This window comes from Papio anubis, chromosome 13, assembly GCF_008728515.1.
Source record: "Papio anubis isolate 15944 chromosome 13, Panubis1.0, whole genome shotgun sequence".
In the NCBI taxonomy this organism is placed as follows: domain Eukaryota; kingdom Metazoa; phylum Chordata; class Mammalia; order Primates; family Cercopithecidae; genus Papio; species Papio anubis.
The window spans coordinates 27,106,977-27,124,863 of NC_044988.1; the positions used below are offsets into that span (position 1 = coordinate 27,106,977).

Below are 17,887 nucleotides of genomic sequence, written 5' to 3' on the forward strand. Positions count from 1 at the left end.
AGAAAAGAGACCTGTCAATATAGAATGTTATATCCATGAAACACATCTTTCAAGATTTAGAGCAAAATAGTATCATTTTCAGATTAAAAACTGAGTGTTCCAAAAGAAAACTCTCATAAAAGAAAACTTTACAGAATATCCTTTTGGCAGAAAGTGATCCCAGAAAGAAAATCAGAAATGGAAGAAGGAATGAAAAGCAAAACAAACAGAAATATCTGAGGTAAATTCTAAATAAACATTGACAGCATAATATATTATATTAATAATAATGTTTTGAGGAGTTTTAAAAAGATAGAAATTTAAAAGCATGTAAGTTCAGAGAAGTTATTAAGAAGAAAGTACTGTAAAATCTTTGTTTAGCAGGAAGACAGATATTAAGTCTGAACTCCAACAAGTATTCCTGCTAAAATTCCAGTAATCACTAAAACAGAAGAACGCATAATTTCCAAGACAAAAGAGAAGGAAAAATGAAACAAATACCCAACAAAAATAAGAAAGAAAAGAAATGCTGAAGAGTGTGAAAAATAAAAAGCAGAGAATAAGACACTAAAAATAAGTTCAAACATATATTTGTAAATTGATTATATGCTTTACTTAAAAGATTCCAGAAAAAATAACACAGCTCTACCAGTTTAAATGAGATAACAAAAGATATTAAAAACATGAAAAGAATGAAAAAAGACAACTAGAAAAATACTGGGGGGAAAAAAAACTGCCAACTACATTAATGGTAAACTCAATGGACTTTAAGGCAAAAGAAAGATAGAGGTCAGTATCTAACAACAGAAAGTTGAATTCACCAGGAAGATAAACAATTTTAATCTTAGATGCAACTAATAATGTCCTAGAAATACATAAGGCAAAAATTGACAGGACAAGGATAATTAACAAATCTGCATAGAGGAATAGTGTAATACACCTTTGTCAGTAATCAAGGTATCAATCGGACAACTGAAATCAGCAAAAATATAGAAGATGTGACAATATAACTAATAAACTTGCACTAATGGACAAATACAGAACACTGCAGGTATCTGCAAAAGAAAACTTATTCTTTCAGCCAAAGAACAATTACAAAAGTTCACTACAAAAAGAAAGAAATTTCAAAGGATTAGTAACATAAAACCAGTATCTCTATATATTTAACTTCACTACAAAGTGGAAACCAATACTAATAAGAAAATCCCTACATTAGAATTAGAAACAATTTGTAATTATGAACTCATAAAGAAAATATTCAGAACTGAAAAACAGTAAATACTATATACTAAAATTTGAGAGATAGCACTAAAGCAGTAAGTGAGGTATTTTTAACCTTAACTGTTCATATTAAGGTAAACAAAAGACTAAAATTAGTGCAATAAATATCCATTTCAAAAAATGAGAATCAGTAAAGAATAGAAATTAATGAAATAGAAAACCATAATATAAGACAAATGCAAAAGTTGGTTCATCGAAAAAAAACACTAAAATTGACGAATCAATTTTTAGAAGACAAATACTGCTTTATATAAAATAATACACATATAATGAACTCATATAAGAGGATAATATTCATGTCAATAAAATTTAAAACTAAGAAGAATGGGAAAATCCTTTATGAAATATAAATAATCACAGTGATACAAGAATAAACAGAAAAATCTAAGCAACCGATTGCTATAAATAAATGAAATCAGCAGTTAGAAAAAAATTAAATCAGTATAGTTAGAAAAAAAAGCCAGATGATTTTTTTTGCAAGACCCCCTACAATTCACATCAGATTATTTTTAACAGTAAGATTAACCAAACATTCAAACCACAAGTATCTTTCACAAACAAAATACAGATGTCAAAATCCTAAATAAAATACTAGAAAACCAATCTAGCAACGCATCAAAAAAACTACGACCAAACTGGGTTATTCTAAGAATGCAAAATTGAGCAAACATCAGGGAATTAATTAATTCTTCAACTTAAATGATATAACCAACTCAATAAATACTGATAATAAACTCTCTGTTCTCAATTTACTTGACCTATCTAGCAGTATCACACACAGGTGATAGACAACGGACTCCTCCTGAAGTTGTTCCAAGTACTGGTTTCCAAGTACTGTATTCTCCTGACTCACCAGCCAATTCTCAGTTTCCTTTCCTAGGTTTCCCTATGTTCAATCTCTAAACGGTGCACTGTAGCAGATATGTTCTTAGAACTCTTATTTGTTTCATCTCTCTCTGCTTCACTGGCGATTTAATCCATCATAATACTAATGATTTCCCAAATGTGTTATCTTCAGCCCAGACTTCTCCAGGAATGACAGGTTTATATATCTAACTGCCCACTAAAAACATTTCTACCTGAATCTCAGACCTTTTTGTATGCGTGTGGAGACGGAGTCTCGCTATGTTGCCCAGGTTGGTCGAATTCCTGAGTTCAAGCAATCCTCCTGCCTCTGCCTCCCTAAGTGCTGGGATTACAGGTATGAGCCACCGTGCCCAGCTCTGCCCGAGTATCTACTAGGCATCTCAAACTTTACCATGTTTGTTTCTGAAAAGTTCTTTTTTTAAAAAAACATTTTAACACATCTGAAATTGGGATGCACATTTCAAACTATCTGTGCTAGTTTAATTTTAATTGGAAGCTACAAGCGGTGGCATCTTAGTTCAATGATGTATGATCTACCGCCAAAACCTTGTGCAGTAGGTCTGTCTACCTCAGTTAATGGAAACTCTACCCTTAATCATGCCAGACACCCTGGAGTCCTCCCTGATGTCTTGCTCCTTCTCCCATACCCTGTATATAATTCATAAGCGAATCATAATATAATTCATAAGCAAATCATACGCTACCATCATCTCTCATAGGATTGTTCTATTAGTCACTTAACTGATATTCTTGCTTTTGCCTTTGCTCTCTTAAAGTTTACTTTCCATACAGCAACCCAATCTGGTTAAACTTTTTACGTTACATCACATCATTCCTCTGCTAAAAGCCAGGTGGCTTCACGGCTTATGCAAAATAAATGCCAAGTCCTTACAATGAATACAAGCTTTACTTCCTGATATTTTCACAGCTTATCTTTTACTATTCTCCTCCTTCAATGTGATCCAGTCACTGTGGGTACCACTTCCGAGCCTTGGCATTTGCAGATCTCCATACCTCAAATACTATTTCCCCATTTATCTCCATGCTCATTACCTTCCCTCCTTCAGGTCTTTGCTTAAATGCTGTCTTCTCAGTGAGATCTTTCCTGATCAGGCTATTCAAAACTGTAAAACTCCACTCTGTCACTTCTATCCTCCTTTTCTGCTTTATTCTATGTAGCACTTATCATCACCTAACATAATATGTATTTTACTTATCTAACTGTCCCTCCTTATGCCCCAACTATAAATTCCATGAGGGAAGAGTATCCCCAGTGTACAGGTACTCAATAAATATCTGGAAAATGACTACATAAATATATGCCACAGATTATTCTACCCACCATTCTACTCAAGGCATACATGGCCAGTTAGTACATTTGTTTAATAGCAATAATTTCAACAACTAATGATGAGCTGTTTTACATTTGGTACTCTCAAGGCCACGTGAACCTTCGTGGAAAAAGTGCTTGACATTTATACACTTAAATTTTATTTATGTGTAGGGTGTTAGGTAAAGCTCTAAATTTATCTTTAAAAAATTAACAGATAATTATCACAGCTCAATTTGAATAATTTACACTATGATACTGTGATATACAGGTTGAGTATCCCTAGTCCAAAAATCTGAAATGCTCCAAAATACAAAGCTTCCTGCGTGCCAACATGACATTCAATGGTAATGGTCACTGGGGTGTTTCATATTTCAGATTTTCAGATTAGGGATGTTGAACCGATACGTGTAACACAAATATTCTAAACTCAAAAGAAATCCAAAGTCCAAAACACTTCTGGTCCCAAGCATTGCAGATAAGGGATACTCAACCTGTATAAAGAAATATGTAGGCTGGGTACGGTGGCTCATGCCTGTAATCCCAGCACTTTGGGAGGCCAAGGCGGGCAGATCACTTGAGGTCAGGAGTTCAAGATCAGCCAGGCCAACAGGGCAAAACCCCGTCTCTACTAAAAATACAAAAAGTAGCCAGGCGTGGTGGTGGGTGCCTGTAATCCCAGCTACCTGGAAGGCTGAGGTGGAAGAATCGCTTGAGCCCGGGAATTGCAGTGAGCCGAGATGGTGCCACTGCACTCCAGCCTGGGCGACAGTGACACTCCATCTCAAAAAAAAAGAAAAAAAATGTATTTAGTCTCTGTCCTCAATTCCTGACACATAACTCCTAATCCCTTGGAATTTCCTAGGTGACAAGTGTGTCTTTTTCTAACAAGGCAACTCTTGGTGGGCTTCTGGATGTAGGCTGGTCACCAGAAAGATAAAGCCACGAACAGAAGCTTAGAACCTTCAGCCCCACCAACCTACCCCTCATCCTCTGGGAAGGGAAGCAAGACTAGAGATTGAGTTTCTTATACCCATGTGATGAAGTCTCCATAAAATTCCCTGAACCACGGGTTTCAGAGAGCTCCCAGGTTGAGGAACACATCCATATCCTGGGAAAGTCTGGAAAGAAGCTCCTGCACTCTGGACTCTTCCAGACCTCGCCCCGTATTTTGCTAATCATCTGCACCTTCTGTAGAATCCTTTATAATATATGGGTAAACCTAAGTGCTTCCCTGAGTTTCATGAGCCATCCTAGCAAATAACTGAACCAAGAAAGGGGTCCTGAGAACCTCAATTTACAGCTGGTTCGTCAAAAGTACAGGGCACAACCTAAGACTTGCAAATGGCTTATGAAGTGGAGGACAGTCCTGTACGACTGAGCCCCTAACTATGGGTCCTGCACTAACTTTTGGTTAGTGTCAGAATTGAACTGAATTGTAGGGTGTGGGGAAAAAACCCACACATCTGGTGCAGAAGTGTTCTGTGCTGTATTGAGTTTGAGAACAGCAAAAACAAGTTTGGTTTTTCCTATCTCTTAAAATATCCCACACTTAATTAAACTGCCACTTTTATAGTAAGTTCTCAGGTACATTTAGATCTGTTCCTGGTTTCTACATTCTGCTCCTCTCATCTTCTATACCAGTATCACATTTATTTTAAATCAACAACTTTACAGTATACTTCAACATGTGGTAGACAAAAATCTTATTTACAACTTTGCTTTTTAAAAATCTCCTTGGGTTTTCTGGCACATTTATTCTTCAAGATGAAGTTCAGAATCAACCTATATAAACTTACCTGTTGAGGCTCTCATTGTATCAAATGTATATATTAATTTAGAAAGGATTGACTTTTTTTGTTGTTTTTTTGCAGACAGAGTCTCACTCTGACACTCAGGCTGGAGTGCGGTGGCACAATCATGGCTCACTACATCCTCTACCTCCGCAGGCTCAGGTGATTCTCTCACCTCAGTTTCCTGAGTCTATAGATGCGCATCACTAGGCCTGGCTAATTTTTGTATTTTTTGTAGAGATGGGGTTTTGCCATGTTGCTCAGGCTGGTCTCCAACTGCTGGACTCAAGCAATCACTTGCCTTGGCCACCCACAGTGCTGGGATTACATGCATGAGCCACTGCACCTGGTCTGACATGTTAATAATAATATGTTAATAATGTTAACATATTAATAATGTTAATAATGACATTAACTTTATGTTTCTAGGAACATATCACTCGTCTCCATTTCTTCAGGTCTTGATTTTATATTCTTCAGTAAAATTTTATCATATTTTAATAAGTTGGGTATTTTAAAATTTTCTTTTTACTTCCATGTGTATCTTTCCCATCTCTATATAAATAAAAACTTTCTGAGTGAATTTTTATAAAAGATCGTTTCCTCATCTCATATCAAATGGTATGGCTATCAGATAATCTTTGAAGGCTTTTCAGCTCAAAAATGCCACAACTTTCCACTAATATTCCAAAAGCAACAGTCTCTAAAAAATCACCTAAACAATGTGCACATTTATGTGTAAAGGATTAAAATTATATACACCAAGGATGGTCAACTGGTTTCATCATAAACATCAACTTTATTCCATCAAAAATAGCTGCCAAGAATGGCCAATTGAGAATATCCAAGCTCAAGGGAAAAGAATACCATGATGAATTACTGGTGTCATAAGGGAGAAAATAAAAAATGGTGGCACAAGTACCAAGTCCTTGTCATACATAAGATTCACCAAACTATTAACAGTAGTTATTTACAGAATTAGGAATAATAGCAAGAAGGCTTTTATTTTCAACATTATACACTTCTACATTGTTTGCGTTTTTTAAAAACAAGCAACTATTACTTTCAAGATCAGCAAAAAAAAAAAAAAAAAACCAAAAACCAAAAAACAAAACCCAGATAATTTAAATTTGTGAAAAACATTGCAACTTCATCATGACTACTTAATAAAGTATAGTTCTATTTCATTACCTGCTATAAACTTATTTTCCTGATAATTTTTTTAAAATAAAACTCTCACAAGGTTTTTTTGTTTTTGTTTTTGTTTTTGCGGGGGCGGGGGGCAGAGTCTAGCTCTGTCTCCCAGGCTGGAGTGCAGTGGCGCCATGTCAGCTCACTGTAACCTTTGCCTCCCAGGTTCCAGCAATTCTCCTGCCTCAGACTCCCCAGTAGCTGGGATTACAGGCATGCGCCACCATGCCTAGATAATTTTTCTATTTTTAGGAGAAATGGGGCTTCCTCATGTTGGCCAGGCTGGTCTCCAACTCCTGATCTCAGGTGATCTACCCACCTCAGCCTCCCCAAAGTGCTCAGATTACAGGAGTGAGCCACCACAGATGGCCTACAATTTTAGTTTTAAAAATATATTTTTTAAACCACTTACTTATCTGGATTAGGTATTCTTTAAATATTATTTCCAATATTTATGCCATAATACTATATTAATACTCTTCTCTAATCATCAGAAAAACATGAATATAAACTAAGAATTTTATAGGAAAAAGGAGTTTTAGCACTTTTAACACTTACAATTCAATTTCAACCATGCCTCTGGAACATCCTCTCTTCACAAAAAAACCAACCTAAGACATAAAAAAGAAAGTGAGCTGTGTAATGACATTCCCAGGTTAACAATCCGAGATTTAGCAGTCATTATTATTTGTCAAATTAAGATTTTTTCAGGTACCACTTATATGTGCACTCCTGTCACTTTCTAAGGTATCCCTCCCAGATCTGGGTTCCTCCATTGTTCCCTCCCACAAATAACAATAATAATATTAGGTAAAATTTATTGAACTCCTATGCACTCCATAGCCTCTTACAAACTTCGTGACAAACACAGTAAGTGCCAGAAAAAGGATTTGAACCCAGGAAATCTGGCTCCACAGCCTGTGTACTTGGACACTATATTAAACGCTCAGAGAGAAGAGAAAATGCCTGTGGGAAAACACGTCCTATAGTATAACCACTGAGCACTCAAACCTCCTTATTGCCATTGAAGACTTCCTACAGTCGCGCAGGTGAAATATTAACAACCATGCTAATATTACCTATCCTCTTAATGATGTAATTGCCACCAAGCATCGTTTTAAAAGGAGCAATACAATTGAAATTTACATGATAAAGTAGACATATCTGTGCCAGTTTCTATATGCTTATGAGTCTAAGCCCGAAAACAAAGTCTGAGCCTAAAAAAATCAGACTGGATTTTAAATCAGTCTATAAATAAGTGATAAATATTAAAAAAGGTAGAAAATACACCTCGCAAGTAACCTTTTTAATAGTGATGACAGTGATGACAACAGCTGGCATTTATCAAGCATTTACTATATACTGTTGTGCTAAGCACTAAACATGTATTTTCTCATTTAACACTCATAAGCAACCTTGAAGTATACATTCATTTTATATATGATAAAGCTGAGTCCCAGAAAGATGAAGGAAAAAAAAAAAAAAGCCTTATCTTGTAACCACTGGGTATAGCCTAATACTTAAAAGTACAGATTTTAACATCTACTATCTAGGTTCAAATCTCAACTCCATCACATACAAGTTGTTAGACATTGGACAGTTGCTTAACCTGCCTGTTTCCTCACAGGGAAACAAGGACATCTATGTAGGAATGCTATCTGCCTGTTAGCTTGCAAGAATTAAAATACTTGGTACCAATGACGAGGAAAAAAAAAAGTCAGGAGGCAGTTCTTATCATAAAGTATCCATACTGGTAGTGTAGAGTATGTTTTTGTTATATTTTTATATTAGCATTTAAACAAAAATAAATTAAATATTCTTGCTGAGAACTTGGGCATCCCATAAATACATCTGTGCACTCAAAGGGCTGCAACCTGTCATCTAGGAAACACTGCACTCCACAGTCTCCTTAAAAATCCTATCACTCAAGGATGAGAAGAGATGTGTTTTCATGACAAAAATCAACATGAAAAAGTTAGTAAAAATTGTTATAGCCAATTCATTCCTACTGTACAGCCCCTGGAGTACAATCCAACAGACCATTACAAAGAGATAGGGATTAAATGATCTGATAATTTAAAAACTATATATCAATATTCATAAAAATCTCAGTTGGTCCTTGGATGCTATCTGTTCCAACTCTCCCATCTTTGAAATGAAGAAAAACTGAAGTTCAGATAATTGCTCAAGGTCACAAGGTTAGTTATTAACAGAGAAAAGTATCTTCTACCTAATAAATGTCTCCCATATAGCACTAAACACACGCATACACATTTTAAATAATTTATAATCTTAAGGGGAATTTGCTTCCATTTTGTAACCGTCCATTAAATTTTAATTTTTTGTTATTATTTCTATCTTAATAGCATTGTGGTCAGTATATGGTCTATGTGGTGTCCATTTCTTGAAATATTTTGATACTTGCTTTATGACTCAGTATACAATTAACTTTTAGAAATGTTAACTTGTGCTTGAAAAGAATGCAGAGTCTCCAATTGTTGAGTGTACTTTTTATAATATAGCCATTAGTTCAAGCTTAACTTTATTGTTCAAATCTTTTGTAGTCTAATTTTTTTATCTGATTGATCTACTATTATTGATAGCTCTCCCAGTACAGTTATGGATATGTCAACTGCTTGTTAGCATTCCGCAGATTTTGCCTATACATTTTGGAGCTAGATTATAAAGTGAGTTGGGAACTGAATTATCTTCTAGTGAATTAAAACTTTCGTCAGTGTTTAATGACCACTATTGTCTCCAAAAAGACTTTTTGCTCTAAAGTCTGTCTTGCCTAGTATTAATCCAGCTACACCTACTTTCTTTTGTATATTTGCCTGGCATGTATTTTTTTTCATCCTTTCACGCTTAACTTTTCTGTAACACTTTATTTTAGATATGCTTATTAAAAACAAAAGAGAACTAAACATTGTTTCATTTCTCCATTCTAACAAACTTTATAATGAGTTTAGATCATTTATAATTAGTGTGATTATATCTGCACATATTTCTACCATCTCATTTTGTGATTTTTATTTTATTTTTCTTGAGACAGAGTCTCGCTCTTGTTGCCCAGGCTGGAGTGCAACAGCGTGATCTTGGCTCACTATAACCTCCACCTCCTGGGTTCAAGCAATTCTCCCGCCTCAGCCTCCCGAGTAGCTGGGATTACAGGCACCCGCCACCATGCCTGGCTAATTTTTGCAGTTTTAATAGAGACAGGGTTTCACCATGTTGGCCAGATCCTGACCATGGCCTCACAAAGTGCTGGGATTACAGGCGTGAGCTACCACACCCAGTCAACGTTTTGTCATTTTTAATGATCTCATTTTTTGTATCTGTTTCTTATCTCCTCCTCCTCCTCCTTTCTCAAGACTCCCTCCCTGTTCGGGCAGTATTTTTCCGCCACCCACTCTCATGAATATGATTAAGTGCCCTACACAGGTGTACCATTTTTATCTTTTACACTGTATTTTTAGTGTACCTTTTCTATATTTAGAGATGTTTACATAAGTACAATGTAGGCCATTGTGTTACAACTGTCCACAGTATTCAGTACAGTAACATGCTCTACAGGAGTGTAGTCTAGGAGCAATAGGCTACACCATATAGCCTAAGTGGATAGTAGGCTATACCATCTAGGTTTGTGTAAGTACTCTCTATTATGCTCACACAATGACAAAATTGTCTAAAGATGCATTTTCTCAGAATATATCCCCATCATTAAGCAACATATGACTGGATTTTGTTTCTGCCCTTTCTAAATTTACTCTACGGTTCCACAAGCCAAGTGCTGCATTTAAAAAAAACAGGCATATTACGTAATTTCTAGCATTTTAGGTGTAAGGGATTTGGAGAATCCTCTAGTATTATCGTCCAAAATACTTCTAGAAATGAAAATCTCCTTCCAGTTTCTTTACCTGCCAAATTTATTCCTTACATTCATGCACTATTAAGTTTGCTATACCCAAGGAACTGAGGTGTAGAAATTGATGTTACTAAAAGCAATTAATAGTTCTGAATTTTCTTAAAAAGTAACTATGTTAACTCACCTTATCCGCTCGTCCCATGAAAGCAGGTTTCCCAGCTAAACCAAGGCAAATGGCACACACAATGCTCGACTTCCCTGTTCCATTGGCTCCAATGATCATATTCAAGTGGGGTCCAGGAGATACTTCACAAATATCATATGTTCTGAATTATAAAGAGATGAAATTACTAAGGAGAGATACAAAACCACTTTTTCTTGCTTTACATTATTTATGAGATTCCTCAAATTCCTCTAAAAACTAGCTAACCTTGCAAATTTAATTTTTTAATAGGTTTTTAATAAACAACTTTAGAAAGAAAATCTACCAATAGAAGAAATGAAAAGGCAGTAATGCATAACTAAAGAATATAATTTCATATAGTTTCTTCAAAAGTTTGCTGAAAAAAGTGAAGTTTGATACTTTGTTCTTTTTTAATAATTACAAAACACTGGACACTATATCAAAGATATTACACAAAATAATTTTAAAACCAATTTTATAGGAGAGGCCATGACTTACCTTAAATCTGAATTTTACATTCATATTTCTTTTAAATTATAATGCTTAATGGTTATTCATATTTTAATATTTCAAACAATCTAAGCAAATTTTTAATTACAAAACTGAAGATATATCTCAACCCAAAGGTTCCATTTTATTAACTTTTAAAAATTATTTTCCAAGCCAGGCACCATGGTATGTGCCTATAGTCCCAGCTATGAGGGAGGCTGAGGCCAGAGGACCAGTTGAGCCTAGGAGGTCAAGGCCAGCCTAGGTATCACAGAGACACACCACCCTACAAAACAAACAAAAGTTGAAAGTTGTCTAGTATTCTAATTACAGTTAGCATCTAATCTTTATTAGTTACTAGTGACAATTATGACAAAATGTGAAACAAACTCTGACTCAGACATTCTTTTAACTCGCCTTTGAATACTCTTAATTTGAACCCATAAAACGTGTCCTTTGTCCACAGCATTTCAGTTAGCTCTCAGGAAGCTGCCAACTAATTCCTCATGAATAAATGTTTAGCCTGCTATTCACCTGCTAAGTATATAAATAACTTAACCAAGCGCACATTAATATTTTAAGAAAATAATGATTTTGAAATGTCAGGTGGTAATCAAAATACAGGTGGAAAAGAAGTATTTTCTGGCAGGTTTGCTAATCCCATACCTCTACACAGCATGTGCTATATCTTTTTAGCCATTTTGTTCTGCTAGCACCTGTGTCCCAAAGGAGCTCTTTATAATGGTTACAATAAAACCAGTTTGGGAACTTCAGAAATGTAGAAAATTATCTGACATAGAACTTCTTACTCTAACTTCTTACTCTCAATACATGAAGTCCCATTCTTTTAAGACTTGGATTTCCTGTTGTGAAATCTCTGTGTGAATGTTATACTAAAACAATGATGTAACTGGTATTTAAGAAAACTGAACAGGAAAAAGCATGAGAATTTCTGGCCTATAAGATATGCATCAATATTATAAATAGGGAGAGTAGCCAAAAACAAAGCTCCTGTATTTCTTTTTTTTTTTTCGGCGGGGTTGGGCGGGGGGATTTTTCTTGCCTTCAACTACCCAAATCAAGCCTCTGCACTGTTTAAAATCATTCTTCTGACTCTATGATGTATTTATGGGGAATTCCCTTATTATGAGCTTCCTTTCCTCTGAGCTCCCTCTGAAAGAGCTATTGGTAAAGACCCACCTTCTTATCATTCCATATACTTCACAAGGTATCTCATGTATTCTCTATGGCCTCAATGATTCCCTCTTTCTACAAGTCTTTGAATACTATCTACATGCTGAAAGTAGTCCAGATGACCTCTATGTGCAATGATCACCTCAATAACGCTATTTGAATGTCCCACAACAGTCAACTTAAACTTAACACATTTAAAACTAAACCCACCATCTTTCCCATCCAAAATCACTCTTGCGGTCTCTTAGTGAATGGTATTATCATTGACACCATTGCCCAAATCAGAAACCTCGGCATTAGTTTTGCATCATCTTTGGTTCTTTTATTGCTTTTGACTCCACCCAAACCACCACTCCATCATCCAATCAATCACTAAGTAATGCTGGTAGAACTGTAAATCTGATGTCACTTGTTAAAAAAGAAAAATTAAAGAAAAAGGAGGACCTATCATAGCCGAGTTTCATCTTTTTCTACTTTTTATCCCCCTTCCCTATTTTCTACTCAGACCTCTAAATTCTACCTATAATGTACTTCTTTCAGTTTTGTGACTGTAATTCCTTATTTCTCTTAAGTCTTTGCGCGTGTTATTCCTTCAGCCTCCAAGTCTCTCCCTCCACTCCCAACTCCATTTGACTTGGTTCACTCCCTACTCTCTTCCAGGCCATTTAAATTATCTGACTACCCCTCTTATTTCCTTGCTAATTCTCCAAGCCCACCTTTCTCTACCTCTTGCCTAAAACTCAAAGGCCCCTCATTAAAATAAACAATAATATCTCACCAACCTCTGCACTTCCAGCTACTTTTTCTTTCTTCTCTTTATATCCAAGTTTTACTTTCTCACCCTCATTCATTCTTCTATGGCCTGCAAAGTTTTCTGCTTCCACTGCTTCATTAAAAGGTCAAAGATTCCTCAATTGCTAAATACAGTGGACTCTTTTCAACCCCGCTATCTGACTTCAATGTAGCAGGTGATATTTTTGAAACATTCTTTTTCCTTGGCTTCTCTGACAATTGTCTCCCATTGTTTTCATCTTACCTCCCTGAATAGTTCCTTCTGGCTTTGAGTCCTTCCTCGTTTCACCCTTAAAAGCAGGCATTCTCCCAAGACCCTGTACATGGTCTTCTAGTCCTTCAATTTATAATTCCTATTGAGCAATCATAACCAGTTCTGCAACTTCATCAATCACCTGTATGCATGACTCCCAAATCTCTCATCCGTTCATACTTTCCTCTAAGCTCCAGACTCTTATATTCTGCCTATAGAACATCTCTCTTAGATACTCCAAAGGAAACTTCAAATCACAGGATCTAAGAGGCATTTATTATTCTCCTCAAACTGCTCTCTCTTCTGAATAGCATCTGACCAATTAGCTAAGGCAAACACTTGGGAAAAATGCTGCATTCCTCCCTTTCCCCCATGCCTCAATTAGCTGGATCCTGCCAAATCTCATTCCTTCACACTCTGATCATCTCTTGCCTTCGTATTGTCTTTTTGCTTCCAATCTTGCACCCTTTCTAAATCATCCTCCACAGTGCTTCCACAATAACATAAAACACATGTCATTCCCTGTTGAAAACACACCGTGGCTGCCTACAGGATGATGCTGGAACTTCTTAGCATAGTAAACATACAGGTCTCTCAATGGTTGCTTACCCTCTGTCCAAATACTCACTCACATCCTATACTCTTGCCTTACTAAAACACTTGACACTTTCTAAATATACCAAACTATTTCAGACAGTTCCTTCTGTCTTCAATGCTCTTCACTTCTTTTAAGACTTTCCTATCTTCTTAGGCGGGTGCAGTGGCTCACGCCTGTAATCCCAGCACTTTGGGAGGCCGAGGTGAGTTGCTTGAGCCCAGAAGTTCGAGACTTGCCTGGGCAACATGGTGACACCCCATCTCTACAAAAAATTTTTAAAACATTAGCCAGGTATGGTATGCGCCTATAGTCCCAGCTACCTGAAAGGCTGAGGTAGGAGGATCACTTGAGAAGGGGAGGTACAGGCCTCACTGAGCCCTGATCATGCCACTGAGCTCCAGCGTGGGCAACAGAGCAAGAACAAAGACTTTCATATCTTCTTTACAAAGCCCTTTCTCATACTCGTGGACAAAACTAACCACTTCATCCTTTGTGAAGGATCCTAATATATATGTTGTTATGGTATCTAACTCATTTCATTACATTTATCTTTCCTGATCTGGATTCAAATAGCAAAGCAACTACTTAACAGCTGTGTAAAACTGGGCAAAACAACCTACTGAGCTGCTTTCAGCAATGGAAATTATCAAGATAGAGTTGTTATGAAGAAAGAATGAGTGCACTGTGTACCTGGCACACAACAGGTGCTTGAAAACAAAAAAGGTAGTATTGTTAGAATACAATTCTGTTATCTTTATGCCACTATGTGCAAGTTTAAAAAAGACTTCAGGCCGGACACGGTGGCTCACGCCTATAATCCCAGCACCACGGGGGCGTGCAGATCCCCTGAAGTCAAAAGTTCCAGATCAGCCTGGTCAGCATGGTGAAACCCCGTGTCTACTAAAAATACAAAAAAATATATATATATATAGCTGGGCGTGGTGGGGGGTGCCTGTAATCCCAGCTACTCGGTGAGGCAGGAGAATCGCTTGAAACTGGGAGGCGGAGGTTGCAGTGGGCCGAGATTGCGCCACTATCCTCCAGCCCGGACGACAGTATGAGATTTCGTCTCAAAAACAAAAATTAGCCGGGCGTGGTGGCGCGCACCTACAGTTCCAGCTACTCGGGAGGCTGACCCAGGAGCCTGAAACCGAGAGGCAGAAGTTGCAGCGGGCCGAGGTAGCGCCACAGCACTCCATCCACTGTGGGCGGCAAGAGCGAAACTCCGTCTCAAAAAAAAAAAAGACGACTTGGAACAGATTCACTGTGAGGTGCTAGGCAAATACATGATATATTTAAAACTTACTAAATTCTAAAGTGATAACTAGTTGTCTGAAGGAGAGAGGGAGGAACCAGGGAAGAAAGCTGGGTTTAGAGGGGTCAAGGGGTCAAGGGTCAAGATCCAACAATTGCCAGTAAGGTTTAATTTTTTTGTACTTGTAACCTCCCATCCCAAACAACCTTTACCGTCTTATCCACTTCTCTGTGGCAAATGCCTACCCTAAGAATCTGCCACAGCATCCCTACCACGCCGAATTAACTGTTGCCTCCTCGTAAATTCCCGGGGACAATACTTCTGTGAACTACAGACCAGGGCCGCTATGGATCGCGACTCCCAGCAGGCAGAGACCTACTCCCTCGTACAACTACTACCTGCTACAAGACGCTTTTGGAAAACCTTGGCGGACTAAATTTTAAAACCACATCACGTAAGGCACACATCTACATCATACACGTCAATCTCCACAGCCTTCGTAGAAAAATCCTCATGGGAACCCCGGCACGAATTCAAGGCCAGACCCACAAGCCAGGTACACACCCACACGCCCACGCCCGCGCGCAGCCGGCGCCCCGGGGCCTGCTGGACCGCACGCCTCCACACCCGCGGCGCGGCCTCCCGGCCACTCACAGGAAGTTCTCCATCGAGATACGGACGATAGAGCCCTCCACGAAAGGCCCGGACGACTGCACCAGCGGCAGCTGCGGGGCCGGATTCTTCCTCTTGCTCGGGACCTCCGACGAAGGGTCTCTCGGGAGAGCTCTCTTGGAAGCCTGGGGGCTTGGAGTTGACGTCTTCTTGCTTGGAGTCGCCATCCTGGCTTTCTCAGCGCCCCACAGCGATTTCCGTTCCCACCGTCCGGCAGCCCAGGCGCCCAAGCGCCCCAGCGCCCGGCTCCCGCGCGAACTGCCGCGAACTGCTCCCGCGCGCTCGCTCCCGCGATCTCGCGCCGCGCCTGCGCAGTTCAGGTTCGGAGCGTCGGCGGGCCCACCCAGCGCCTCCTGCTCTCCGCCTCGCAGAACTAGAGCCCGACTAAGGGCGGAGCAGCAGACGGGACTGAGTGGGGACCTCGGGGGACGTGGCAACGGGAGTTTCTTCTCTGTATATTTCAGCATTCAGATCCTTTTTTGTTTTTTTTCACTCAGGAAAAGATGTCAATTGCATTTAGTATTTTGAAAGCCACTTTATTGCTTCCCGAGCCTCAGTCATGTGTGATGGGAGGCAGCTGTGGGGGGCACCAGGGGCGTCCAGGGCCGCCAAGGCCAGGGGTACGTTAGGCCCTGCTTGCTCCCACCCCTTCCAGGTGCCCGCCTGAGAGCTCCCGGGCACGCCTATCCTTGGCTTTTCGTCCTCTTGGTTTTCTTCCCCGTTGCTTCAAATCAGGTCCCTGTCTCAAAAACCCCGAAAAAGAAATACTCTCAAATGACTCTGCCCGACGCTCCGTGAAGGCATCGTGCTAGGCGTTCTCAAACTCGTGAAACGACTACACTGCACAGGTTATCCTCATTGCTTCTCTGCTCCTTACCTCCTAACTCTCTGGTTAAAGTTCCGCCCCCGAGGTTTCTAGAAATCCCTGAGCTAGAATGCGCAGCCTTCATTAACAGGGTGGTTCTGCTTCCGTCTGCTCACATTCATCTAGTAAGCCCTCGCATTAAAGAGGAGGCGGCGCACCGAGGCCTGCCTAGAGCTTCTTTCCTTCAACTAATAATGAGTGTCTAACCTACAAGAAACTGGAGCTGTGGCAGTTTAGGAGCCTGCCAAGGTTGCATCCCTGGAAACTTATTTTCTATTGTGGGAGACAGGAAAAGAACAAGTGAATCAACTGAAATTTAAAAATTCCAACTTAAAGCTGTTGGAACTTGAAATTATTCAGAGCCTTGCAAAGAATGTGGCTACGGGGCCTGAGTCCTATGGCGTACAGCTGCAATGTCTGCCTTGTTTTTTCCTGTAAATAATCAGGAAGACCAAACAGAGACAGAGGTAAGACCCGCTCAGATCACTACCCCTCTTCATAGATTAATATAGTTATCCTCCTTGGAATGGAGATATCTATAACTAATCTAGTCGCTGTGTTTTATGCATTGGTCTTGTATTGAAAATGTACTCCTGCTGAACCTTCTCTGCTTCTGCCTACGTAAATGAAACCTTAACTTCACTTTGGAATATTGACCTTATTTGTTTGGAGTTGGTGTTGCCAGGTGGCTGTCCTCAAGCTTTGCGTTAGAATAAACTCTACTTAATGTTATTTTATAAATTTCACTACTTAAGGTTGACACAACAAATGATTAGGATAATTTCAGACTGTGACAGGTGTTAGGAAGAAAACAAAATGAACCTGATGGGTGGGAGGTACGGAAGGTCTCTTAGAGGTGGTGATGTTTAAGATAAACCCTGAAGGACAAGAGGAAACTGTGGCATCTGAGAAAAGAGCACCCCAGGCAAAAGAATTTTGCTGGAACATTCCAGTAAGGACGAAAGCTCTGAGGTGGGAAGGCCCGTGTGGCTGCGGAGCAGTGAACAAGTTGCATAGCAGAACCTTGTCCATCGTGGAAAAGCCTGAATTTTATTTTTAAAGCAGTGGAAAGCCATTGCATAGTTTTAAGCAGGAGAGGGCCATTATCTGATTAAAGCTTTTAATTTATTTTTTATTTTTTTATTTGTTTTTTTTTTTTTTGAGACAGTCTCACCCAGTTTCCCAGGCTGGAGTGCAGTAGTGCCACCTCAGCTCACTGCAACCACTGCCTCCCTGGTTCAAGCGATTCACCTGCCTCAACCTCCTGAATAGTTGGGAT

At 38.9% G+C, this 17,887-nt stretch overlaps 1 protein-coding gene and 1 long non-coding RNA gene across 6 annotated transcripts in view; one reads left to right on the forward strand and one right to left on the reverse strand.

The window, feature by feature from the left end:
• SMC5 (structural maintenance of chromosomes 5) overlaps positions 1-16,052 on the reverse strand; it is a 103,714-nt gene extending 87,662 nt beyond the window's left edge. For 2 of the 5 annotated variants that reach the window (XM_003911793.5, XM_009188921.4), the window contains exons 1-3: positions 15,726-16,052; positions 10,491-10,632; positions 7,000-7,052 (exon numbers count right to left, since the gene is read on the reverse strand). In XM_003911793.5, coding sequence (XP_003911842.2) covers positions 7,000-7,052; positions 10,491-10,632; positions 15,726-15,910 — 380 coding nt within the window. In that variant the 5' untranslated portion in view covers positions 15,911-16,052. The other 3 variants (XM_021927541.2, XM_021927542.2, XM_021927543.2) reach the window with 3 other exon arrangements.
• Positions 16,053-16,597: 545 nt separating this feature from the next.
• LOC103878395 overlaps positions 16,598-17,887 on the forward strand; it is a 59,312-nt gene continuing 58,022 nt past the window's right edge. The window contains exon 1 of the long non-coding RNA XR_002517630.2: positions 16,598-17,075. This is a non-coding gene — a long non-coding RNA (uncharacterized LOC103878395). The remainder of the gene's footprint in view (positions 17,076-17,887) is intronic.